Genomic DNA, 27,418 nt, shown 5'->3' with positions numbered 1-27,418 from the left:
GACACTTGGCTCAGCCTAACTCACCAAGTTTAGTCATTTCAAATGCACATAACCATCGGGAAGCAGCAGTCACAAAGATATCACATAGCCTGGATGTGCACTACACAAGGACTCAGTAGGGAAACAGATTTCTAGTTCCAACCATATTGACCAAGAATGTACAAAGCCCATTGAAAGAGAGGCTTGAGCAATTCATACCAAAATCCAGTCTGAGCAGACATGTTGCCTGGATAGTCAAGTAGAGAAAAAAGCTTTTACTTTTACAGCATTGACTTTGGGGGGCAGGGTTGGAACTATATGACTGACTGTCTCTACTCCCACTTATTATGCTCTGGAGCCAAAAACCTCTGCATCATCTGAGCAAGTATCTCAGTTAAGGCCATGAGATCTTTACAAGACCATTTTTGCATGAAGACTCTCTCATTCACCTTGTATTTGTGCAGGGTCTTCTGTTTTTGCGGGGTTTTCACCTAAAAGGAAGACTTTGCTTTTAATGTCTAATAAAAGAGGGAGTCTGGGTAGAGGAAGAGCTCTTGACTAAGAGAACTGATCTGGGCCCTTCCCTGGGAGACCCTGAGTGTGGAGCTTCACAGCTCAGGCCTCAGAGCAGCTGCCAGGACCTGAGTAATCATGGGTTTGTTGTGAGGCTCAAATGAGACAAAGGATATGGAAGTGCTTTGCTAATTGTAAAATATGCATTAAAAACAGTTCTTTTGCATAAATAACAAGGTCCTAATGTATAGCACAGGGAACTATATTCAATATCCTGTGATAAAGCATAATAGAAAAGAATATTAAAAAATTTCTCCATGTGTATAACTGAGTCACTTTGCTATTCAGCAGAGACTGGCACAGAATTGCAAATCAACTATACTTCAATAAAAAAACATAATACAAAAAAACAAAACAAAACAAAACAGAGTTCTTTTGAGGACTAACTTCACATATTGCCAATTGATTTTAGTCTCCATATGTTAAAAAGGCAAATAATGACTCTTGTTAACACTGGGCTTTTGCTGGACTTTATTCATTTTATAAGAAACATGACTAAAGTATCTCCATTATGGTTATTTCAATGTTTCAACCCTTTCAGCCTAACTAGGCAGCAGCTGAGGGTGTCATCCACGTGGTGCTTCACTTAATATAAAAGCCGAAGTAATGGGAATTACTTATTTGGTTGTTTTATAATATCTGCTCCCATCACATACCATGTATAGCCCTCGACATCCCAGGACTGCAACTCCAGATTCAGACAAACTTTGGCTATTACTACCCGAGACTAATTTCTCATTCTTTCAGGAAGGAAATTTTGATTCTGTACTGGTCATCCATAGAGTACTGCCAAGGAATGATTAACTATCTCTCCAATCTGTAGGAATGAAGGGAGAACTCAGAGTTCTCCTGAGCGACAAAGCTTTCTCTGTTTCCCCTACTAATTCCATTCAGGCATCGAACTGAATTTACTCTTAACTGAATGCATTTTATCTATACCTGGCAGGGATCTAGAAGTAAAATTACAAGATTTATTTCATTTTGATTCTATCATGATTCATTTAATCACAAATATCCCCCCAAATGAAAAGATAATTTATCTTTGTGCCCTGACTGAGCAACCCTCCTCAGTTCAGATTCATGAATCCATAATGCAGGGAGGAGAGTGGATGATTAAGTGTCTGATTAGAGAAAACAGATTAACCTGGCAAACATAATAAATTTAGCTCATAAGCAGGATGGCATTATAAATGCTCACAATAACTCTCCTGTATAAAATCATGAACCACTGCCTTCAATGATGACTCAATTGAAATAGTTGGGGAACATAAAGCAAATATGTGTTTATGGATCTCTCTTTGAGACATTAAAAAAGTATTGAAAGGTATATCTGATTCAGTTTATAACTAAAAATACATTAAATAGGGAACATGTAAGAAAAATATTAACTCATAAAAACAGAGCTACAACCTCTTAAGTGTTTGAGTTCCTGCTTTACCAATAAGTATATCTAGGTCCCACATGTTTTCAATGTCCTTCTAGTACTTTGTTTCCAAAGATGCCAAAGCCAGACCCCAATTTCAGACCCTGCAGATTCACCCTTAACCTTCACCACGGAACCTGATTCCTTTATAAAGGCGGCTGCATCTTTAGGTAGTTCTTATCCCACTGGGACAAAACAACATAAAATTAGAGAGCTATTTCAGCCTTTGAATCAGTAGGGAAAAAATCCTTCCTTTTAGCTGAGAGTCCATTTATATCAGAGTAAAAATCTAGGTTACGACTTGTTTGAAGGCAAGTCCTTGTGCTGTGCTCCAAAAAGTTCACTTAGCAGTCTGCGGGCCTTCCTTACTTAGCTGGTTTGTTATTCCTGGCCTCCCTTTTTTAGCAAGGAGAAAATGGATACTCTTCACGCCCAGCTTTATTTTTAAACTCTTACGGCTGTATTCCTGGAGGCCTTTGCTGGCCCACGGCCTGAAAGAGACTCAGTTAGGCTCTGCCCTGTCACGTGCGCACCCGAGGCGCGAGTTGCGCAGAATAAGGGACTTACTCTGCTCCTCTCTCTAGAGCCAGACCTTTGTCAGGGACGGGGCAGGGCAAGTGGGGAGGGGAATGGGCTGCCCGAGGGAGTCGTGTCTTTAAGGAAGGCCCCATCGCACGGAGCCAGGTAAATTTCCCATTGGGAGAAACTGGTGCCTGGACGTCTAGGGCCTTAGGCACCCTTCCTTCCTCCTTTCCGCCCTCCTCCCACTTCTGAACTTGATCTTAGGCTGGAGGGGGGTGACAGGGAGGAGTCCAAAGGGGGTGGTGTCCACGTGTGTCCCCACCGTCCTGGGCGCCGGAACTGGCTCCCGGGTACACATTTTGTAGGTATGTGTGGTGGGAAGCAGGGAGGTTTTTTTTAAGGCCACTCCCTCCTCCCACCATAGCTTAGACTGAGATGCTTTCTTGGGGCACAGGGACCAGGATCCTTTCTGCTGCCTGAGAGGAATTTGTGTAGAGTGAGGAGGGGCGCACTCCTAGTGGACGCAATGTGTATTCATGCTCACGAACATTTCTGGGCTCAACCAGACAAGTTAACGGTACAACCGCCGTGCCAAGACCAGCCCTTGGTACCGGGAAAGTTTGATGCAGAAACGTCCCAGTGGCGGGGCAGGGTGTCCTCGGTTAGTTACCGCGCTGGGGCTGCGCTTCGGCGGCTGGGTTTGTGTGTGTGTCTGTGCGGGCGGAGAGCAGGTGTGGTGTCGGTACTCCCAGGGGTGCGGAGGGGACGGAGGCGGGCGGGCGGGCGGGCGGAGGGTCCCCAGGCGGTGGCGCAGGCAGGCCCGGGCGGCAGGAGCAGCGAGCGTGCGCGGCAGCGTCGGAGCGCCGAGGCCTCTCCGAGCGGCGGGGTGGCGTTGGCGCCAGAGGCCAGCCTCGGTTACCGGCAGGACGCCGCTGCCGCCGTGCCCTCCACCGGGCGCAGATGGAGTGGAGCCCCGGCCTGTAGCTGGAGGGGCAGCAGCGGCGTGGCCGGCGCGACCCCAGGACCCTCGCCGCTAACACCGGTGGGGAGAACAACCCAGGCTTCAGAGTGAGGTGTGCTGGGGAGGGGGAGGGAGGACCTCTAGGACCCCGACAGCCTTGCTGAACCGACTCTCAGACGAGAGAGCCCCAGGGGACAGTAGAGAGCTTCTCATTTAACTTATGTCCCTCACCCCCCGCCCCCCCTTTTTCTTTTCTTGCAAGTGGGAGAACAGAGCCCATGGGGAGAGACTCGCTTTCCCGTGTGACACAGCTATCAAGTGGCAGAACCAGGACTGGACCTCGTCTTGCTTACTAAGGCCTTCTATCCACTGTCCTCACTGAAATGAGTATGAATAATAAGTATTTATTATTATACTATATTAGGTTTTGGAACTATGAATGGTGATATCACTTTGGCGTTCAGGACTATTAATGTAATTTATGTGCTGGAAAAGCCCAGCCACTCTCCTCCCTGGGCTCGGGATCCTCGTTCCTTCATTTATTAAACATTCCCTGGGCAGTTATTTGTGACAGGCACTCTGCAGCAAACTGCAGGTGTAGAGATAAACAGGAACCAGCCCTCCACATGGAGCAGAAGAGAAAATTCCCCAGACATCAGTAACTCACGCAGGTGTAGCAAACGCAATGGGCGTTAGAGAGATAAAGGAGTAGTGGTAGCTCGGAAGGAGACGTCCCTTGTGGCTGAGAGGAGGTGGACCTTGGGGAGGAGGTGACATCTGATCTGGATCCTTAAGAGTGGGTCATCTGGAAAAAAAAAAAAAAAGACTGGGTCATTTGGAAATGGGCAGCGCATTCCAGGTAGAAGTTTCGGTATTAGCCACATAACTCCAGGTGAGAGTGAGGAATAATGGTTTGGTTTGCCTAGAATGTAGGGATGAATAAGGAGTCCAAGATTACAGAGGGAGCGAGATTCGGAGTCGACAGGGGGATCCACGGAGGGATTCCAAGCGAGGAATGAGAGGGCAATGGCTGAGGATGCTTCATGTGGCTGGGAGTTGGAACCCTCAGCTGTAGGGAGAGGATGTGGGAGCAAGGATACTGGCAGCTCTGAGGGTCTGCGAAGTAGCCGCTCTGGGAGCACAGGGCTTCATGGAGCCATCTCAGTGTGGCAGGGCTATGGATGAAAAATGCAGCTTTAGTGGGAAATGGTCCAAACTGAATCGGGAGACTGTTGGACTGTAGGGATAGCCCGTGCTCATGTTTCAGACTGCCAATAGCATCCTAGGGAGTAGTTTGTGAAAAAGTGCTCTTAGTATTCTTGTAACACAGGTGGCCCCAAGGACACAAGCAGCAGTTAATCAGCCTGTCCCTATCTGTGCAGGGTGCTGTTATTCCTTTTGATGCATCCCGGGGGACCAACAAGGAGCTATAAACAAGGAAGCTTGTTTTGGCATGAAACAGGAAGTTTCTTGTACGAAGATTACAGACACTCTTTATTATAAACTAGTCAAACAATTATGTGCAGATGAACTGTTAAAATGAACTACTATTACCTTAAAGGTGACACACAGAGATTTCAGCAGAGGACTTAAAAATGTATCTTTAATTGGTTCTGTATTATCATGTTCATGAAGCACTATATAGCACGCTTGCACTTGAATGGAATGGGGAGATGTCCATGTAAATCAAATTACCCGAGCAGACAGGTTTTAGCCATTTCCCTAAGGTATGAGTCTGGGAACCTTCTAAATGCTTCTAGAAGCTTCTCATCTTGACCCCTCCCCTGCAGAAGAGCAGGGGTTCCCCAAGGCTCCACTTCCTGTTACTCACTGGTTCCACATATGAGTGTTTAAAAACTTCCTGTGTTGTCTTATGAAATATACATTCTGTATGCTTTTGCAGCTTCTCTATCTAATGAATATTTGAGAAGGGGGAAAAGATGAAATATTGTTGAGTAGCAATTCCTTTGGCTAGTGATGTTAATCAGTGGAGTAAGGAAGGAGCATGCAGTCTGGAATAAGCAGACAGACCTGGGATTGAATTCTAGTTCTGTCAGTTACTACCTGTGTGACTTTTAGTTCTGATACTTAATTCATCTGAGTCTCAGTTTCCTCATCTGTAAAAAGGTGATTGTAATCATCAGCTCACAACTGTTACCCAGTCTCACAGAGTGCAAGAAGGGCTGCAGAAAGGTCAGCAAGGGAGGAGGTATAGTGCACATGGGGACAAGCATTTAAGGATGAGGAGCCTGACCTTGGATGTAGGCTAATCTGAGTCCAGATGTGCGTTCTGCCCTTTCCCACTGTGTAACTTTGGATGAGTCCCTGAACTGCTGTGAACGTCAGGTTCCTCATATTTAAAACGGGGGAAATAATTATATCTACTTTGTGCTGTTGATTTGAGGATTGCACAGTTTCTGGGAAATAGAATGAGATGAACACTAGACATGAAAGGGACCTTGGAAGGCCCTCCTCACCTTACCAGTGCCACCGCCCACCATGGAAATCTTATTTTTATCAACCGTGACTGTGTTTAAACATTCCCAGTGACAGAGACTGATATCTGTACAAGGTGCTCCATTCCATTGTTGGATCACTTTCAGTAAAAGAGAAATTCTCCTCGTATACAGCTAAAAGTTGCCTCATTGTAACTTCCCCATATTGATCCTCTTCTATGCTCTGTAGGAAAAAAAAATACATTGATCTTTTTTTTTTATTAAAGATTTTTATTTTGAAGTAATTGTAGATTCACATACAGTTGTAAGAAATAATACAGAGAGATCCCTTGTACCTTTGCCGGGTTTTCCCCAGTGGTAACATCTTACAAAACCACACTGTAGTATCACAAGCAGGTTATTGACATGGACCACATGGAGAGGCAGAGCATTCCACCATCTCTAGCACCTTTCATATGTTGCCTTTTTATAGCCACACCCACTTCCTTCTTCCCACTTCCTTAACCCCTGGCAACCATTATTAGTTCTCTGTTTCTATAATTAGGTCATGTCAAAATGTATAGATGGAATCATATATATAACATGTCATGTCACTGGCTTTTTTCACTCAGCACAGTTCTCTAGAGATTCATCCTTGGTTGTGTTGTTGCATTTACTAATAGTTTGTTCTTTTTTATTCCTTAGGAGTAGTGTTCCATGGTATGGGTGTACCACAAATTGTTTACTGTTCACCCATGGAAGGTCATCTGGGTTGTTTCCAGTTTTGGGCTATTATGCTATAAACATTCGTGTACAGGTTTTTGTGCGAATATAAGTCTTTAATGTCTTCAGTCTCTGGGATAAATGCCTAGGAGTGCAATTGCTGAACCATAGTTTAGTTACAAGTTAAGTTTTCTTTTTTTTTTTTTTTTTTTTTGCGGTACGTGGGCCTCTCACCGCTGTGACCTCTCCCGTTGCGGAGCACAGGCTCCGGACGTGCAGGCTCAGCAGCCATGGCTCACGGGCCCAGCCGTCCGCGGCATGTGGGATCCTCCCGGACCGGGGCACGAGCCTGTGTCCCCTGCATTGGCAGGCGGACTCTCAACCACTGCACCACCAGGGAAGACCAAGTTAAGTTTCTAAAGGAATTTCCAGACTGCTTTGAGTAACTGCAACATTTTATATTATCAACAACAGTGAATGAGTGATCCAGTGACTCCACATTCTTGCCAGCGTTTTCTCTGGTCACAGTTTTTAAATTTAGCTATTGTGATAGGTATGTAGTGCTATCATGGTTTTAATCTAAATACCCCTAATGGCCAGTGATGTTTAACATGGCTTGACATCTGCAGCTCTTCTTTGATAAAAGGTGTCATTGTGTCTTTTGCTCAAGTTTTAATTGTATTCTTTTCTTCTTAATTGTTAAGTTTTGAGAGTTCTTTGTATGTTCCTGATATTGGTCCTTTCTTGGATATGTAGTTTTCAAAAATTTTCTCCTGCTCTGTAGCTTGTCTTTTTGTCCTTTTAATAGGGTCTTTTGTGCTGCAAAAGTTTTGAATTTTGAGGACATCCAGTTTGTCAGTTTTTCCTTTTACAAATAGTACTTTTGGTGTCAAGTCTAAGAACTCTTTGTTTACCCTAGATCCTGAGGATTTTCTCCTATGTATTTTTCCCTCTATGTTTTATAATTTTATATTTTACATTTAAGTCCCAAAGTGACAGAACTAGCATGGAGAAGACCTGAAACAAGAGCTCATGTCTCTCATACCTAGGCTAGTTATTTTTCCCTCCATGTTTTATAATACAGGTGTTTCAGGGAGTATTTTTAAAAGGTTGGCATTTGCTAATATCACTTTTTAGCTGTAAAATGGGATAATAACATAATAAACTCAAATCATGGTAGATTTTTAAAAAATGAATTAGGGCTAATTGAATAGTGCACTTGAAAAAAACGTTACACTACAAAGTACTTTCTGTTCAAATGGTGGTTATTATTGTAAGCTTGGCTAGGTCTCTGAATGCTAACAGGCAGCTGTGTGTGCTTGCTGATTCCTTTTCATGGGAAATGTGTTTGTTTATATCAGTATAGTATCTGTTTTTCCTTTTAGTGCCCATGTGGCCAAATTGTGAACTGCCATATTAATAAGACTCAAACATATTTGAGAGGGTGGTTAGACTTAATAGTTTCCATAAAGTTGTTTTAATAGTTATTTTTCAACAGATGGACAGCTTGCATTTGGCCTCATTTCTGTGACAGTATGATGATTGAAGTTTTCAACAGATGGCATACAAATACTTGGGGAAACACCCTTCCAATATTAATTGTTGTAAAAAAGACTTTTAGTGTGCCAGGAAAATGATAGTCTGTATCCCCAAGCTCTTTGCCTATGCTATTATAATCATAATTTAGATGATTTGGAAGTTTCCCTTTCTGGCACTTGGGTTTATTTTGTAAATGAGTATATGTATCTACACTGGAGTGAGAGATGCAGAGGAATACTCTGTTGTCAATTAGATATTCAACATGAATGTAGCATGAAATCTCCTTTTGATTATCAATGAATGTACATAACTTCCTCTTACTGAGTCATTCTACTTGGATGCTGTACATAGAAAATGTAATGTTCCACAAAAATCAACCATCAGAGACTTATATGTTCTTTCTGAAAAGTACTGACTTAAAAGGAAAAAAATTCACCAAGCTGTGAATTTTCAGACATACTCATTAATATGATGAACTCCCCAACCTTCTAAGTTGTCCCCCTTCTGCATCAACCACCTTGCACTGTTTGGGGAATCAGACAGTAAGTGGGGCAGTTGGGGAGTGGTGGAAATCTGTCGGGGTGTTTGTGGTTGTCATCATGACAAAGGACATTTACTGATATTTAGTGGGTGTGTTATCGAACCTGGATTTGGGTCCCCTTGCCTGACATGCAGCAAAGCCAACCTGCTGACACTGGGTTGTGGTGAAGGAAAGTATAGAATTTATTGCAGGGTGCCAAGCAAGAAGAATGGGCAGCTCATGTTCAAAAGTTCTGAACTCCCCAATGGCTTTCAGGGAAGGGTTTTTAAAGGCAAGGTGAGGGAGGGGCCACAGGGTGTGTGATCAGCTTGTGCTCAATTCTCGGCTTGGTTGGCATCAAGGTGAAGTTTCAAGCATCATTAGTCTTCTGGTTTCAACCAGTCTGGGTTATGTGCTTGAAGTCAGTAGTTTTCACCTGATAGGGTTCTGCTTTCTGTAAAAACAACTTAGGAATGTGTGTCAGATATTTATCTATATATTTCAGGGAACTGGAAGTTCGGTGACTCTGCTATCTGGCTAATTTATAGTCTAAATTGTTACCAGTTTCCCCACCCAACAACGATTCTTTTTTTCTACCTCTTCACCTTTCTTAATCATTAACTCTTGAGCCAGCCTTTTAAGACTCAGGGGGAGGCTGGGAGACTAAAGCAAAAGCCTTTTTCTTCAAAGGACAGGGACACAGGGACTTGTATATGGTTTCAGGTGGAGGCCAGTGTGCCTGGGTCTGCAGAGCACAGTTCAGCACAAGGAAGAAAGGTCCTGTGCCCTACAGTATGCCTGAATATCTGACTGGACACTCATCTGAGCCTGGAACTTGTGTCCGCTTAACGAACAGAGTAAGTTTTGCAGGATAAAGTATATTTTTGCACAGAATGTTAGTGAACACCCAGACCTCTTTTTGATTTTACTAAGTCGCTATATGAAAGGCTGAAAGACTTCTGATCTTCTGCTTCTGAATCCTGACTTTTTCATGCTAAGTGCTTTATTATATTATTTGTGTAGTCATGAACTAAACATTTACATAGTAAAACAGATATTATCATGAAATGCTTATTATAATAAAGGAGCCCTGGGGTTAATCAGTATGAGAAACATTGCTATAGAAATTTAAGCAATAGTAGAAAAATCCTTTCTCCACTTGTCCATGTGTGCACACATAATTTCGTGTAGGAATCATTGAAAGAAAAGGACAGTGGTGTGAATCTAAGTATTTAATAAGGAATGCAATCCCAATAAATTCTGTATTGCCATGTTTCTATAGAAGACTTGAACTGATTTTTCTTTTGCCAAGTCATATCAGCTAGATCTTCTTTGTGTCTGTCATTGCAGATGGCGTTTAATGATTGCTTTAGTTTGAACTATCCTGGCAACCCTCAGCCAGGTGACTTGATTGAAGTGTTTCGTCCTGGCTATCAACACTGGGCACTGTACTTGGGTGATGGGTATGTTATCAACATAGCACCTCTAGGTAAGGTTTGTTTCCAGAAGCTCCTGGGAGCTTTTTAGTTTTCTTGTTACAAGAAGGAATCATGAACAAAATCATAAAATAAAACAGACTAGAAATAAAATGTAGAAAGTAGATAAATCCAACTGACCTAGGTTTGTAGAAGGACCTTCTAAGACGAAAGTGGCATTGAAAAAAATCACAAAAGCCAGTTAACATTAAAATTTTAAACCTCTGGATTAAAAAAACACAGTTAAAAAGTAAATAATCAGCTGGGGAAAATATTTGCCACAAACATGACAAGAGTCGCAATACAAATAGATTATTTCAATTCATTCAACATCTATTTATAGATTTTCCAGTATGTGACAAAGGCTATTCTAAATGCTGGGGATACATAAGCCAGTCCCTACACAGTGGAGCTTACATTCTAATGGAGAGAGAGAGGGAGACAGAGACAGAGAGAGAGGGAGAGAGGGAGAGAGGGAGAGAGTGAGAGAGGGAGAGAGCGAGCCTGAGAGAGGGAGCATGCACAAAATACAGAAAGTAATGTTAGATTAGAGATAAGTGATAATGGAGAAAATCAGAGAAGCAGGATAGGAAGTGCCGGGGAGTTGTGGCTGCTGCAGTTTTAAATTAGCTGGTCAGGAAAATCTCATGAGAAAGTAACATTTGAGACTATTAAAGTCTCCATCCCACATCTGCATTCTTTTTCTGTATATTGTCTTCATTATCCCAGGCTATGTCTAAGCAGCTGAACTGATGACCATAAGCATCCTTAGGCTCTCATCCTTACAGGCTTGTGACCCACAGGAGAGAGTTTCTCCCTGCCCATTGCAGTTAGAAAAATCATGGAGAATGACTCTAATTGTCTGGTGTGGGTCCCATGTCCATCACTGAACCATCACTGTGTCTAGGAATAGGATAGTATGACTGGCCTAGAAAGAGTCTTTTCCAGAAAGGAAGAAGCAGTTGTAAGATGGGGTGCTCAGTAGACTAAAACAATAATACTTTAATAGCTAAAAATCATTTCTGGACATCTTTAATTGCATGAAAGATGATCTTGTATGATAGCTATTGGAAAACTCCAGATTAAAAGTTCATTGTGTAATATGGTACCTGGTTTACAAAGAAATCCTATATACACACATACATGTTAATGCAAACATATACACACACATATACAAGTGATAATAAAAGACAGTACAAATACATCAAAATAATAATAATAGTTATTTCTGAGTGGCAGGATAATAGGTGGTTTATATTTATTTATGTGTTTATGCTGTATTTTTCTGTATTTTCTACAGGTTTAGAAATGAGCACAAATTATTAAGAAAAAATGTATGCAAATAACAAATAGCCTAGAATATTTTTTCTCAAGATACCTTTATAAAGAAGTGTTTATAGGCCTAAGTCTTACTATCTTGAGAGCTTCTGAGAACTGTTAATATAGTGATTTTTGCAAGATTTTTGAGCCATTTGCCTCTTGTTCTAGAATATTGGGAGTGGAAACGGCAAATAAAATGACAGTTACGATACAGAGCCATTCATTCTGTAGAGTCTAATAATTAATGCTAAGCAATTCTTTAATTTATCTCTGCAGTTTTCACATTTGGAAAATAATACGAGGTTTTTGTGCTGTTTTCTTTTTTCCCATCTTAAGCTCCATCTTAATGTGGTTCAAGCACTGAGCTTTGATCCTGTAGACTGAAGTTAAATGCCTGTTTCTGTTAACTACTTGTGGGATGTTCCACAAGCCAGTTTCTCTCTCCAAGCCTTGATTTTCTCATCAGTAAATTGATTGCATCAAACTAGTCAAAAAAAAATTTAAAATGATTCTAACTAGGATATATGTGTCCTATGAACTTGTAATGTGTAAGAACTTTTAATGTGTAAGATAATTAACTGGAAATGCTGCTCCAATGAAAAGGGTTTTGGAGGAGAGAAAAAAAAAAAAAAGAGGAGTGGAGGGCTTCCCTGGTGGTGCAGTGGTTGAGAGTCCGCCTGCTGATGCAGGGGGCGCGGGTTTGTGCCCCGGTCTGGGAGGATCCCACATGCTGTGGAGCGGCTGGGCCCGTGGGCCATGGCCGCTGAGGCTGCGCGTCCGGAGCCTGTGCTCCGCAGCGGGAGAGGCCACGACAGTGAGAGGCCTGCGTACCGCAAAAAAAAAAAAAAAAGAAAAGAGGAGTGGAAAAAAAGTTTGCTTTTAGTCATTACTGAAAGGAAAAGTGTCATAACACTGGTTATACAGAGACCCTTCATCTCATGGTTTACTTGAACAATGGCCAAACGTAGCAGTCTTGGGCAGATGGAGAGGGCCTAGGGCCTGGTGTTAAAGCTGAACACTAAGGAATCAGATGCCTCAGATGCTGACAACGGCATGCCAGGATACAGAGGTTTCAGGCAGTCTAGACCAATGCTTACTAATAGAGCAGTAAGATGGAGTGGTAGGGCATGGGGCATTGTGACAGGTGGGTAAGGCACATCTAAGGGCCACATAGAGTGGACAGTGCCTACTACATTAGGTTTAGTTTTAGGACTTAGTTTCTTGGTTAAAGGAACTAGTAAAACAAAGGCAGAGCCCCAGCCTGACCCCAACTGACCCCTCAGAAGACTGGGGTCCCCTGCAGGTTTCAAAGTGAAGCCTAATTGAAAGAACAAGTGTAGGGGGCTTCCCTGGTGGCGCAGTGGTTGAGAGTCCTCCTGCCGATGCAGGGGACATGGGTTCGTGCCCCGGTCCGGGAAGATCCCACATGCCTCGGAGCGGCTAGGCCCGTGAGCCATGGCCGCTGAGCCTCCGTGTCCGGAGCCTGTGCTCCGCAACAGGAGAGGCCACAACAGTGAGAAGCCCGCGTAATGTAAAAGAACAAGTGTAAAAACAGAGCTGGGTGTAAGGAGTGCTGCTTAGATGCAGGACAAGAGCACTAATCATAATGCACTACTGCTAAGCCCAGTGGTATTAGTTTGGAAGGGTTCAAATGCTGAAAAATAGACTGCATCATAGAAAAAGGGGGCAATGATCTTATCTGTACTTTGTTAGAAACATATGCCAAGATCCCTAATAATAATACCAATTGATAGAGAACTTATTCCTCAAAAATAGGTAGAGTTTTCACACCTAATTTGTTCTATAAATTTTCAAAAAGATAGGTAGATATAGATTTTCAAAAGGTTTTCTTATATTCTCACTCATAGAGTATTGAACAAGTGTTAGTGATAAATTAGAGAATGAGGGTTTACTGTTAGTAAGATTAAATGGTTTCCGGTTTGAGGATAAGTTAGGATGGCAGTGGAGTTCACTGGGCTGGGTCGCTATATCTTGCTAACCAGAATTCTCCTTATAGACGATGACATTTCTGCATTGTTTACAAGCGCCAAGTCTGTATTCAGCAGAAAGGCCCTGGTGAAGATGCAGCTTTTGAAGGATGTTGTGGGAAATGACACATACAGAATAAACAATAAATACGATGAAACATACCCACCACTCCCCGTGGAAGAAGTCATGCAACGGTCAGAGTTTGTTGCTGGACAGGAGGTGGAGTATGACTTATTTGTCAACAACTGTGAGCATTTTGTGACTTTGCTCCGCTATGGAGAAGGAGTTTCAGAGCAGGTGAGTTTTCTCTGGGAGAAATGGAAGTTTCTTACATTGGGAAAATCATAGCTACTGACTATGATCAAGTTTTCAGGCCTCAAACAAATGGAAAAGAACAAGAAAATATGAGAACACTGAAGGACAAAGGAGGGAATCGAGTTGCCCAAGGTCATGCAGCAAGTTCATGACCACACTGAGACTAGAACATTCGTATCATGACTTTGGGTGAGAAGGGACTTGAAGCAGAGTCAAGACCATAGCTTCCTGTCATTCTTATTGCCCTCTGTCCTTCAGTTTTTTCCCATTACCCCACCATACAGCAATTAAATCAGTAACTTTATATACTGAAAAAAATATGCTGAAAAGAATGCTGACATTTTTGAGTGGGAGTTCATTTGCCGAAAACATAGATGGTAATAGTGAGATCCTTTTCCATTAGCTGAAAGAGGCTAACTGATGCCATAGCTTGGTGGCTTTGTAAATGTCTTCTGTTTCCTTGCAATGCTAGTTTCAAATAAATGTTGTGCTTTTGAGGAGATCCTTTGATTCATTGAGCTTTTGGATGATTTTCAGTGGATTAATGGACTTTTTAAAACTTATTTATTTATTTTTTGGTTGTGCTGGGTCTTAGTTGCCGCAGGCAGGCTCCTTAGTTGCAGCTCCAGGGCTCCTTAGTTGTGGCATGCGAACTCTTAGTTGCAGAATACATGTGGGATCTAGTTCCCTGACCAGGGATTGAACCCGGGCCCCCTGCATTGGGAGCTTGGAGTCCTATCCACTGTGCCACCAGGGAAGTCCCTGGTGGGGGACTTCCCCCATCAGAGGAAGTAGCTTATAGTTTTGTTATTTACCATCACTATTCGGTAGTATGTTAGCTTCCTCACTAAAAACATGGCCTTTCCCTACCTATCTTCCCACCAATCCAATTCCATCATTGATGTTTTAACCTAAAGATTTATTAAAGTGGTGTGAGAAAATGAATATATAAAGGTTTCCAGTATCTTTAAATGGTGGATCTGTTATATAAATGTCTATTCTGAGGAATGAAGTTACAATTCTGCTCACAAAAGCTTGGGAAAATGGGAGATGGAACATAATGAAAGGATACATTTGTTTTTATTAAGAAATAATTTAATTGGAAATTCATTTTTATTAGGAAGTACATTACCATAATGAATGTTCTATTCACATGTAGCAATAAATTGCTTCTGATCCAAAACACAGAGGACATGCACACAAGTTTCAGCTCACCTTTGCATTGAAAAGTAGTGGTATAGCTAAGAAGTAAAGTTTGTTAATGACAAAGTTGTCCACTGTACTCGATCAGTATTTTTTTTTAATGTGGCTAAATCAAAAGGAATTAGAGCCATCTTTTTGCTTTGACTCTCACTTGTAATCTATCATCTTTCCGCCTTTCATACCCAGATCAAGACCCATGAAAAAGTAACCATTTTTTTAACAACTAATAGAACTGTTCTTTTTTTTTTTTTTTTTTTTTGCGGTACGCGGGCCTCCCACTGCTGTGGCCTCTCCCGTTGCAGAGCAGAGGCTCCGGACGTGCAGTGGCCATGGCTCACGGGCCCAGCCGCTCCGCGGCATGCGGGATCCTCCCGGACCGGGGCACGAACCCACGTCCCCTGCATCGGCAGGCGGACTCTCAACCACTGCACCACCAGGGAAGCCCAGAACTGTTCTTTAGCAGGTTCTGATGAAGATGGTGTAGTGACAGCCTTAAGGACACACCTAAGCTTTGGAATTCTGCTGATCTGAGCTAGAGCCCCATCTTCACCACTTCATAGCTGGATGACTTTGGACACATTGTTTATCAGTTTCCTAATCTATAAAGCGAGGCTGTTTTATAGATTGTAAGAGATTTGTAAAGTCTCTTAGCATACTCCATTACATATTATTCATCCCAATAAAAAGTGTACTTTCACAGACTACTTTTAATTTCAGTATTTTAGCAATTTTATAGATCTTTGTTGACACTCTTCAGTAAAATTCTGTTGATCTAACAAACTACAGCACTCGAATTGTTATTTTTATTACTATCAATAATTAATAGTGTTAGTACTAATAATAATTAATATTAGATTTATTTTTCAGGGTCCCTTTAAGGCTTAGGGGTCTTGAGCATAGAACAGTATCCTTGGGAAATGGCTGTGTATTTCCCCCAATTTTAAAAACTATAAATACATTAAAAGGTTAGAAAGGTGGAAGGATTGTGGCCCCATCTTTTTCTTCTTTGTACTTTTCTGTATTTTTTGAAAAATTAATGGACTTTACTTTTTAGAGTAGTTTTAAATTCACAGCAAAATTGAGCTGAAAGTATAGAGTTCCCACATATTCCCCCTCCCACACACATATATGTATCCTTCCCCACTGTCAACATCCTACAGCAGTGTGGTATATTTGTTATAAAAGATGAACCAACATTGGTACATCCTTATCAACCAGAGTCCATAGTGAAGAAAACCAGAATATGCCACCCCCAAAAATGTCACTTTGGCATAAGGATTATTTTGAGCAATTGAGAGCCAACTGAGTAGAAGCGGATGCCAGAAAAGCTCTCTGCCCTCCCCCTATTTGCCTAAAAGCAGGACATAAATTTTCAAAGGTGTTCCTCCTCCCCACTCTACCAGGAAGGACAAAAGTTAATCATCAGGGACAACCAGTGGTTAATGTAAGACCCTTATCAGCCTAGAGAGGGCACTAGAGGTATCTACATAACAAACTACTCACAAACCTCTGTTTACCATTAGTTTCCTGTATGTTTACCTTCCCACAGACTGTTGCCCTTGGAAGGCGAACCACTTTCTTGTGTCCTGTCATTTCTCTACAAATTTATTGTTCTTTGTTGAAGATGCTATATAAGCCTGAATTCTTTGTTTCTTATTTTGTTTATTTATTTTTATACAGCAGGTTGTTAGTTATGTATTTTATACATATTAGTGTATATATGTCAATCCCAATCTGCCAATTCATCCCACCACCACCACGCCCTGCCACTTTCCTCCCTTGGCGTCCATACGTTTGTTCTCTACGTCTGTGTCTCTATTTATGCATTGCAAACCAGTTAATCTGTACCTTTTTTCTAGATTCCACATATATGTGTTCATATACGATATTTGTTTTTCTCTTTCTGACTTATTTCACTCTGTATGACAGTCTCTAGGTCCATCCACATCTCTACAAATGACCCAATTTCGTTCCTTTTTATGGCTAATATTCCACTGTATATACGTACCACATCTTCTTTATCCATTTGTCTGTCAGTGGGCATTTAGGTTGATTCCATGACCTAGCTATTGTAAATAGTGCTGCAATAAACACTGGGGTGCATGTGTCTTTTTGAATTATGGTTTTCTCTGGGTATATGCCCAGTAGTGGGAGTGCTGGGTCATATAGTAATTCTATTTTTAGTTTTTTAGGGAACCTACATACCATCCTCCAAAGTAGCTGTATCAATTTACATTCCCACCAACAGTGCAAGAGGGCTCCCTTTTCTCCACACCCTCTCTAGCATTTGTTGTTTGTAGATTTTCTGATGATGCCCATTCTAACCAGTGTGAGGTGATACCTCACTGTAGTTTTTTTTGTGTGTGTGTGTGTGGTACGCAGGCCTCTCACTGTTGCGGCCTCTCCCATTGCGGAGCACAGGCTCCAGACGCTCAGGCTCAGCGGCCATGACCCACAGGCCCAACCGCTCTGCGGCATGTGGGATCCTCCCGGACCGGGGCACAAACCCGTGTCCCCTGCATCGGCAGGCGGACTCTCAACCACTGCACCACCAGGGAAGCCCCTCATTGTAGTTTTGATTTGCATGTCTCTAATAATTAGTGATGTTGAGCAGCTTTTCATGTGCCACTTGGCCATCTGTATGTCTTCTTAGGAGAGATGTCTGTTTAGATCTTCTGCCCATTTTTGATTGGGTTGTTTGTTTTTTTAATATTGAGCTGAATGAACTGTTTATATATTTTGGAGTTTAATCCTTTGTCAGTTGATTCGCTTGCAAATATTTTCTCCCATTTTGAGGGTTGTCTTTTCATCTTGTTTATGGTTTCCTTTGCTGTGCAAAAGCTTTTAAGTTTCATTAGGTCCCATTTGTTTATTTTTGTTTTTATTTCCATTTCTCTAGGAGGTGGGTCAAAAAAGATCTTGCTGTGATTTATGTCAAAGAGTGTTCTTCCTATGTTTTCCTCTAAGAGTTTTATAGTGTCCGGTCTTACATTTAGGTCTTTCATCCATTTTGAGTTTATTTTTGTGTATCGTGTTAGGGAGTGTTTTAATTTCATTCTTTTACATGTAGCTGCCCAGTTTTCCCAGTACCACTTATTGAAGAGGCTGTCTTTCCTCCATTGTATATCCTTGCCCTCTTTGTCATAGATTAGTTGACCATAGGTGCGTGGGTTTATCTCTGGGCTTATCCTTTTCCATTGATCTATATTTCTGGTTTTGTGCCAGTACCATATTGTCTTGATTACTGTAGTTTGTAGTGTAGGCTGAAGTCAGGGAGTCTGATTCCTCCAGCTCCGTTTTTTTCCCACAAGATTGCTTTGGCTATTTGGGGTCTTTTGTGTCTCCATACAAATTTTAGATTTTTTGTTCCAGTTCTGTAAAAAATGCCATTGGTAATTTGATAGGGATTGCATTGAATCTGTAGATTGCTTTGGGTAGTACAGTCATTTTCACAATACTGATTCTTCCAATCCAAGAACATGGTATATCTTTCCATCTGTTTGTGTCATCCTTTATTTATTTATTTATTTATTTATTTATTTATTTTTATTTTTGGCTGTGTTGGGTCTTCGTCTCTGTGCATGGGCTTTCTCTAGTTGTGGCGAGTGGGGACCACTCTTCATCGTGGTGCGCGGGCCTCTCACTGTCATGGCCTCTCTTGTTGCGGAGCACAAGCTCCAGATGCACAGGCTTAGTAGTTGTGGCTCATGGGCCTAGTTGCTCCGTGGCATATGGGATCTTCCCAGACCAGGGCTCGAACCCGTGTCCCCTGCATTGGCAGGCAGATTCTCAACCACTGCGCCACCAGGGAAGCCCCTGTTTGTGTCATCTTTGATTTCTTTCATCAGTGTCTTATAGTTTTCTGAGTACAGGTATTTTACCTCCTTAGATAGGTTTATTCCTAGTTATTTTATTCTTTTTGTTGCAATGGTGAATGGGATTGTTTCCTTCACTTCTCTTTCTGATCTTTTGTTGTTAGTGTATAGGAATGCAAGAGATTTCTGTGCTTTCATTTTGTATCCTGCTACTTTACCAAATTCATTGATTAGCTCTAGTAGTTTTCTGGTGTCATCTTTAGGATTCTCTATGTATAGTATCATGTCATCTGCAAACAGTGATGATTTTACTTCTTCTTTTCCAATTTGTAATCCTTTTATTTCTTTTCTTCTCTGATTGCCATGGCTAGGACTTCCAAAACTATGTTGAATAATAGTGGCGAGAGTGGACATCCTTGTCTTGTTCCTGATCTTAGAGGAAATGCTTTCAGTTTTTCACCATTGAGAATGATGTTTGCTGTGGGTTTGTCGTATATGGCCTTTATTATGTTGGGGTAGATTCCCTCTATGCCCACTTTCTGGAGAGTTTTTATCATAAATGGGTGTTGAATTTTGTTGAAAGATTTTTCTGCATCTATTGAGATGATCATATGGTTTTTCTCCTTCAATTTGTTAATGTGGTGTATCACACTGAATGGTTTGGGTATATTGAAGAATCCTTGCATCCCTGGGATAAGTCCCACTTGATCATAGCGTATGCTTCTTTGAATGTGTTGTTAGATTCTGTTTGCTAGTATTTTGTTGGGGATTTTTGCATCTGTATTCATCAGTGATATTGGTCTGTAATTTTCTTTTTTTGTATTATCTTTGGTTTTGGTATCAGGGTGATGGTGACCTTGTAGAATGAGTTTGGGAGTGTTCCTTCCTCTGCGATTTTTTGGAAAAGTTTGAGAAGGATGGGTGTTAGCTCTTCTCTAAATGTTTTATAGAATTCACCTGTGAAGCCATCTGGTCCTGGACTTTTGTTTGTTGGAAGATTTTCACTCACAGTTTCAATTTCATTACTTGTGATTTGTCTGTTCATATTTTCTATTTCTTCCTGGTTCAGTCTTGGAAGGTTATACCTTTCTAAGAATGTGTCCATTTCTTCCAGGTCGCCCATTTTATTAGCATAGTTTTGCTTGTAGTAGTCTCTTATGATGCTTTGTATTTCTGTGGTGTCCATTGTAACTTCTCCTTTTTCATTTCTAATTTTATTGATTTGAGTCCTCTTCCTCTTTTTCTTGATGAGTCTGGCTATAGGTTTACAATTTTGTTTATCTTCTCAAAGAACCAGCTTTTAGTTTTATTGATCTTTGCTATTGTTTTCTTTGTTTCTATTTCATTTATTTCTGCTCTGATCTTTATGATTCCTTTCCTTTTACTAACATTGTGTTTTGTTTGTTCTCTCTCTTTGAGTTACTCTTCCCTGAATTTCTCCCATGAGTATATGAGATATACATGTTAATAAACTTCTGTTTGCTTTCCTCTTATTACAGAGCCTCAGCTGAGAACTTGTTGTGGGTAAAGGAAAATATTTTCTTCCCCTAAAATAGTTAACATAAGGGTTCACTCTTTTTGTTGTAAATTCTGTTGGTTTTGACAACTGTGTAATGACATCCTGTATACTCTGCTTAATCATTCCCTCTTTCTCTAAATCTCTGGCAACCACTGATTTTTTTTAACTGCCCTGTAATTTATCTTTCCCAGAATGTCATATAGTTGAAATCATACTAAGCAATATGCACTTAAAATTCTTCCATGTCTTTTCATGGTTTGGTTGCTTATTTCTTTTTATCGCTGAATAATATTCCCTTGTCTGGATGCACCACAGTTTATTTTTCCACTCACCTACTGAAGGACATCTTGGCTGCTTCCCAATTTTGGTAATTATGAAAAAAATGCTGCTGGAAATACTTGCGTGTAGGTTTTTTGTGGATGTAAATTTTTGACTCATTTGGATAAACACCAAGTATTATGATTGTTGGATCATATGGTAAGAGTATGTTTAGTTTCATAAGAAACTGCCCAGCTGTCTTCCAAAGTGGCTGTACCATTTTGAATTCCCACCAGCAATGAACGAGAGCTCCTGTTGCTCCAAATCTTTAGCATTTGGCACTGTCAGCGTTTTGGAGGTTAGCCATTCTGATAGGTACATGGTTGTATCTTCATTGTTTTAATTTGCAATTCCTTAAATATGTATGATGTTGGACATCTTTTCATGTATTATTTGCTATCTGCATATCACATTTAGTGATGTGTCTCTTGAGATCTTTAGCCCAATTTTAATTAGGTTGCTTGCTTGTTTTCATATTGTTGAGTTTTAAGAGTTCTTAGCATATTTTGGAAAACAATCTTTTATCAAATATGCCTTTCACCAGTGTTTTCTTCCAGCCTGTGGCTTGTCTTTTCCTTATTTTTACAAATTCCTAAAATCAACATTTGTCACTGTTTGAGTCTAAACAAGTTATTAAAATGTGTCTATCTTTGTGGAAGATAGCAGCACCCTTGAATGGGCCTGGACAAGCTGACAGACAGTACGCCCTGCCTGTGTTTCTTTGCATAACACTGCAACCTTAGAGTTTTGGGGGAAGAGGGATTTTGATAACCCCTACAGTCATCTGTGACCTAACTAAACTGATGTCTGGACCCAGCTGCTTCAGTTATAGCTAACATTTCATTGGGCATGTATATATAGATCCTCAGAATGGGGTGTTTACCATGCCCCCCGCCACCCTGAAAGCCCTGTAAAGGATGAAGTGTGCAGGATAGGATTTGGTGATCTTACAATCCTAAATCAGCCATGAAGTAAAAGCTCTTGTTCATGCTGTTTCACCACAAAAATCCTGGGATTTTATAATCTTGCAGGTCAGATCCAGTTACACATAACTCTAAGGGATTGTCCAAATTACATGTGATTTTTCCATTTAGAATGCAACTTGAAAAAAATAAATGTTTGGGATTTGGGAAACTGCATGCTGGAAGTGGCTTTATTATAATTGTATCTTGCCTGTGCAATCTCAGGGGACTTTGAGTTAGGATTAAGTTGTCTGTCCCCTCCCTAGGTCTCTTAGATTTATGGGATTTCTCTCACATGTTATGTTTCTAGTGGCTGAAAGATACCCAATGAGTTAGGGCTGGGGCCACCCCACCCACAGGATCCTGCCATTTTCCCAGGGCTGTCCTCTGCTGCCATTTGGTATCTCTGTTTAAAGACACCAATTACACCTTCCTGTTTTTGCATTGCCTGCCATATTTTCCTGTATCAGCCCTCCTTGGAATCTCAGCATCTGCCTGGAATTGCATGAGGTTTGGGCTTGGTTTATAATCCTTACTCCCTGTCTGATTATTGATTCTGCCCCTCTTTGGAATTTTGTCTGGTATCTTGTACCTCCCAGACCCTTTTTGCTCCCCATGAGCTATGTGGGGAGCTCTATGCTATAGCGAATTCTCACTCTCTCCTGGGAAGCAACTTAGGTAGCAACTAATTAAAAATTACAAATAAAAGAAATAACCAACCAACCAAATACATTAAATTAGAATTGTACACTAAAATGGGATTTTTCAGTTGTTTGCCAGTGTCATTCTCTTTGGCAACTGGGGATGGTAACAGAGCAGGGAGTTATAATTATAGGCCTCGTCCCTACAGACCACAGGATGATGTAATGAAGTGAATACTCTTGCCATTGTGCTTCTGTCCTGACTAGAACCCATGCTGCCTGTTCCCCATAGGGAACCCACAGTTAGGGAGGGAACATTATGTGGCATATGGCGGTGGCAGGCTCCGTGGTGGAGGGCTGTGGGTTAGACAGAGGGCATGCTCCAGTGTGAGCTGGGTCACACTTTCCAGCATTGGGGCTGGTCTCCAGAGTAATTTAGGAAAAATGTTTTGCTTTATTTGAAAGCCCGATTCTTAACTCCCAGAGAATAACTGTTGTTTTCAGAATACCTGATGACTCTGAAGTATCTGAATGTGACCTTTGGGTCATAAAATTGCACTGCAGATGGAAGGCGATATTAGTTGAGTGCCATGAAACCATGAATATTCATCAGTCCCATCATCATGATGATGATTAATACCCTTAAAGATATAAATGTCTGAGCTCCTTTATGGACAATTGAGCTTGAGAGTGGTTTGTTTTCGTGTGTCTACATGAGAAATTACTTTTTGACATGATAGTTAACACCAGTATTGACTTCTCTTGAAGTTTGTTTATCAGAATAGAAAGTGTATCTACCAAATAAGAGCCTATAGGTATTTAGCTCAAGTCACATCCCTGAATTATTTTCCTAACAGACATTAAGTCAGGGAACATACACACACACACACACACACACACACACACACGCACGCACGGGTGCATCCAAATGCTGTCATCTTTTTAATAGATTTCTTGAATGAGTGCTCCCACTTTCTTATCATGTCTACACCCCTCAACCAATACACACACACACACACACACACACACACAGGATATTCACCTTGATATAGAATCAACCAAACCAGTGTGTGTTTAGGGGGTAGGGGTTTCATAGGGGGAGAACACATGGTTCAAGGCTAAACTATATCTAAACATCCTGGTGGTATACCCTCCCTCAGGCAAATCACTTTTAACTTCTCAAGTTTTACAAAACAGGAGTAATGCTACCTCCCAGGGGTGCTATGACAATTATTAGGAATTGTGGCATAATGAGTTTGTAAACTCTCAGAAGCTATAAAAATATGAGGAATCTCTACCTATGTGTATTTCTATCTTTGCCATAATTATAATAATTATAAATTTATTTCATCTGCATACAGAATTTTAATTTTGCATTGAGTTTTAATTTCATCCATTGTACATTAAAATGGGTCTTCAGTTTAGGAAACAAGCTAAAGCTGGGGTTTAGGACACTGAGATGCTTTTAGAATAAGATGTGTTTTTTGTTTGTTTCCTGTTTCCTTATAGGCCAACCGAGCAATAAGTACCATTGGGTTTGTGACAGCTGCCGCTGGTGCCTTCTCTTTCCTTGGCTTGTTTCCAAAAAGACTAAGAGCAAAATACTATTAATTTACTGAAGAGATATTGGAGCTGAAGGAATTTGTGAGGAGGAAAAGAAACTTGGGATGAATACTTATTTTCAATGTATCATTATTGTTCCAAATTCCAGTGATGGATGGCAGGCTCTTTTTTTTTTTTTTTTTTTTTTTTTTTTTTTTTGACTACAGCACTTTTTAATTTACTGAAAACGGCTTTCCAGGTACTTAATTTTAAAGCCACCAATATAAGTGGGTGATTAATAATTTAAGGATGCTACATTAAAGTGGATAGATGTTTTTGGAGCAGTCTTTATGGCTTGGGTTTTCTTCCATTTTAATTCAGTAGATGTTCACATTTGTTGGTCCTGAGCATTGCGGTACAGAAAGCTTTTCTGCATTTTGACCTAAAGGAGATGAGTTCCAAGCACTCCTGGGCTTGGGTATAAACATAAGGGGACTCCCCATCCCTGAGGCAAGGAATCTGACCTCTAAAGACATATTTTTCTTTCACAAATGGCAAATATAAGAGAGTCCTTTCTGAATTATTTTATATAGGCTTCCCAGAATTTAAGTTTTATCCTATTGAATCTGAGAAACATTGCTTTTTTTCCTACAAAGCTATTGCAGTTCACAAAATAATAATCTTTAGACTAGATTACTAGACATACTGGATTACTAGACACACCTCTCCACAACGGAAACCATCTAAGAACATGTCCCTTTACTGTTTTTTAACTGCAACAAATACTAAAATAGTTAAATGTCTGGTGTAAACGTGAGTAAAGCCAGATACAGAAGTATGTTTAGACTTCTTCCAAGAAATCTTTTTCCCTCCTAGTCAGTTTTGACCCTTCTCACTGTTATCTCTCCTCTATTAGACTTGGAAACTCATCGGAGCCTGGAATGTGCTTTTGAATACTTTGGTTTTCCATCCAAATGCTCACAGCTCACTAGTCCCCTGCACATAACCGGGGATCAATAACTGGTTTTGGAGTGAATTTATTTAGTCTTTAGAACAATGTCTTTTGTAGTGCCATTTCAGATGAAGACTTCTAATCAAGAGTTGCTTGGTTCTCCTGAGTAATAAGACTGGAAGGTGTTTTCTTTCTTTCTGGCAGAATAAAATCTGCATGTCCCGGTGAGAGCTTCGGAAACGTATAACTGATGTATTTTTGAAACGCTACCCTGGTTTCCTGTAACTCCTCCTCCAGGAAATCTTTCCAATTTGTCATGATTCCCAGTTGCTTCGCCATGGACAGCAGCTCCCCGAGTGTTAAGCGATTTGTCCATCACATTTCCAAGCATGGCCTGATGTGTTTTCTCTGCTTCTTTTTTTTTGTGGTACGCGGGCCTCTCACTGTTGTGGCCTCTCCCGTTGCGGAGCACAGGCTCCGGACGCGCAGGCTCAGCGGCCATGGCTCACGGGCCCAGCCGCTCCACGGCATGTGGGATCTTCCCGGACCGGGGCATGAACCCGCGTCCCCTGCATCGGCAGGCGGACTCTCAACCACTGTGCCACCAGGGAAGCCCTTCTCTGCTTCTTGAGGCACTTCCTGAACCTCTTCTTGCTTCTGTCTCTGAGCCACGCAATAGTAGACGTTCATTTCATGTTCTTTTTCCTTTATCAGCTGGCTCACACTCTTCTTTTGATCCTTCATAACTGCGACACCAGCTCTCAAAAGTTCCTCCATGGCCTTTCTTCTCTGGGCCTGGATCTCCTCCTGGACTATGTGCCTCTCCTGGGCCTGGGCTTCCTCCACGGCCTGGACTTTCTCCCGGTGGCACTCCATCATGATCCTCTGGATCCTGTGGACCACGCGTTGCTCGGCAGCCAGGTGTTCTCGCTGCAGTTTTTCCTCCATGTTTTGATGCAACTCGATCTTGGTCTTATATACCATTTCCTGCCGCTGAGTCACCTCCTCTCCGCGCCCACCGCGCTCCGCCTCTCCTCCCAGGCTCTTTAATAAATTGCTTACTGGTATTGTCTCATCAATGAGCCATGGAAATTTTTCTCCCTACTAGCATAGATTTCCTGTGGCAGCTTGAGTAAGAAGCAGTAGCCTTTTGAGTGAGCCAGCAGAGGATCTTAATATCACATCATCATTTATCTTCTATAAATATTGTTTTCCTTTCCCCTGAGGGTAACTATTTTGTATTTGCCAGAGGGATAAAGAAACTTTTATATGTAATTTTGAAAAAAAAATGTTAAGAGCCCCAAATTTTGGGGTTGACATCAGAATTCATATTCCTTTTCTGGTGAGAAAAGAATTTTGGAAATTCAGCATTTGGTTAGGCAGCTTGAAGAACTTTTGATTAATAAACCATATGAGGGTGGACACCCATCTCCTTGCTCCTGTGTAGATGGGGGCAGGGGGTGAATGGGAGAAGGAACTCTCGGCTCCAGTGTTTCAGATCCAGTGATTTCCCTGGAAGCAACTCATTTGTAAGGAATATGTGAGAAGCTGGAGTGGGCTGTTACTTCTACAAAGCTCCATCATTCCCTTTGGACTTTGAAGTATTTCAAGAATTTGACCCTCTTAACCTTAGCAAGAGATCATTAAATGTAGGTTTAAGGTGCCATATTTAGAAAACAATATCCTGTGTTACTTTTTAAGGCTTTTACTATGTCAAGGAGTGTCATGATTTTACTCTTGCATTTTATTGATTATGTGTTGATGAAACACACTACTTTTTAATACCTTTCCAGTGGAATTCTTATCTGCAGCAGGTGGGGAGGAGTGGATGCAGGTCTCTATACCCTGGGATTATATCAGATATTATAACATTACCCTACAAACAACACTGCCAGCTAATGACATCCTTTTTGTGCCATCATTAAAAGTATAGCATTAAATAAAGGAAAAGTTTAAGTAAACTTAGGGGGTTCGGGGTGGAATGAGGGAATCAGGAATATGGTAGATAAAGTAACTAAGCAGATGACTCAGTGAAAGTCTTGGACCTATTAAACTGATTTAGATTTTACTCCCAGGCCAGAAATACTTTACAATCTAATTGCAGGGTTAAGAATAATGATAACAGAAGGGACCATGTGCTACCATCAGGGCAAGTAGAGACCCTGTCTCTCTTCCTGTTCCCTGACTAATCCCTTCCCTTTCTTATGGCACCATTTCTGTTTGCAGATAAACCCCCAAACTCTCTTCCTCCCCTGTTCTTCTGGGAGGTGTGTCTCCTACCTGATAGCATGATGCAAAATTATCCCTGCATTTTTATTCTAAACTCAGTTTCGTATTCCTTTTATGTCCTACTCTCAATAGTAAAATTATAAAAGAAAAAAAAAGGCTCTTTCCTAGTATTGTCTAATCAGAGTGAGATTGGCAGCAGCTTAATGTGTTCTGTCTCCCTGGGTGTGCTTACTTTTTAATAAAGATAACTGCAGAGGACAAATCTTAGCCCTAAACAGGAGACTGGGGTGTGGCGAAATTTCCACACTGGCCTATGGGTGAGGGAATGGAATTGGCAACACAGAGGACATCCTGAGGATCCTCAGGTCAAACCCTTCTAGAGGACTCTGAACATGTCTACTCCAGAAGGCAGTCCTAGCAATACTGAGTAATACTGAAAAGTCACAAGTGTGCTTTTAAATTA

General features: G+C 41.3%; 2 protein-coding genes across 4 annotated transcripts; one reads left to right on the top strand and one right to left on the bottom strand.

Moving 5' to 3' along the window:
* The first annotated feature begins 3,092 nt into the window (after nt 1-3,092).
* Nucleotides 3,093-25,432, top strand: PLAAT1 (phospholipase A and acyltransferase 1). 3 transcript variants are annotated; one of them, XR_014294381.1, is made up of 7 exons: nt 3,093-3,158; nt 3,721-3,845; nt 9,399-9,532; nt 10,026-10,164; nt 13,488-13,756; nt 23,742-25,127; nt 25,340-25,432. XR_014294381.1 is itself a non-coding variant. In XM_082625256.1 (6 exons), the coding sequence occupies exons 2-6, from the start codon at nt 3,842-3,844 to the stop codon at nt 23,841-23,843; spliced, it is 648 nt and encodes a 215-aa protein (XP_082481382.1). In that variant the 5' UTR covers nt 3,093-3,158; nt 3,721-3,841; the 3' UTR covers nt 23,844-25,137. The 3 variants fall into 3 exon arrangements, 1 of the variants encoding a protein (XP_082481382.1); XR_014294382.1 differs by lacking the exon at nt 3,093-3,158 and adding an exon at nt 3,442-3,570; XM_082625256.1 differs by lacking the exon at nt 25,340-25,432 and having other exon boundaries at nt 23,742-25,137.
* On the bottom strand, nt 24,865-25,706 carry LOC309805937 (uncharacterized protein C6orf163 homolog; the record flags this gene model as incomplete). The annotated part of the gene is made up of 2 exons (XM_082624315.1): nt 25,321-25,706; nt 24,865-25,074 (listed from the first exon to the last, which is right to left on the bottom strand). Exons 1-2 carry the CDS (start codon nt 25,672-25,674, stop codon nt 24,865-24,867), a joined length of 564 nt encoding a protein of 187 aa, XP_082480441.1. The 5' UTR covers nt 25,675-25,706.
* Between the last annotated feature and the right edge of the window lie 1,712 nt (nt 25,707-27,418).

Source organism: Mesoplodon mirus (assembly GCF_964341445.2).
Source record: "Mesoplodon mirus genome assembly, chromosome: 6".
Classification (NCBI taxonomy): domain Eukaryota; kingdom Metazoa; phylum Chordata; class Mammalia; order Artiodactyla; family Ziphiidae; genus Mesoplodon; species Mesoplodon mirus.
This window is presented reverse-complemented; position numbering and strand designations above follow the sequence as displayed.

Coding starts and splice junctions, on each gene's coding strand:
- PLAAT1 (XM_082625256.1), top strand. Junction 9,533..10,025: donor GTGTCCGCTTAACGAACAGA/GTAAGTTTTGCA, acceptor CTGTCATTGCAG/ATGGCGTTTAATGATTGCTT. Junction 10,165..13,487: donor TATCAACATAGCACCTCTAG/GTAAGGTTTGTT, acceptor TTCTCCTTATAG/ACGATGACATTTCTGCATTG.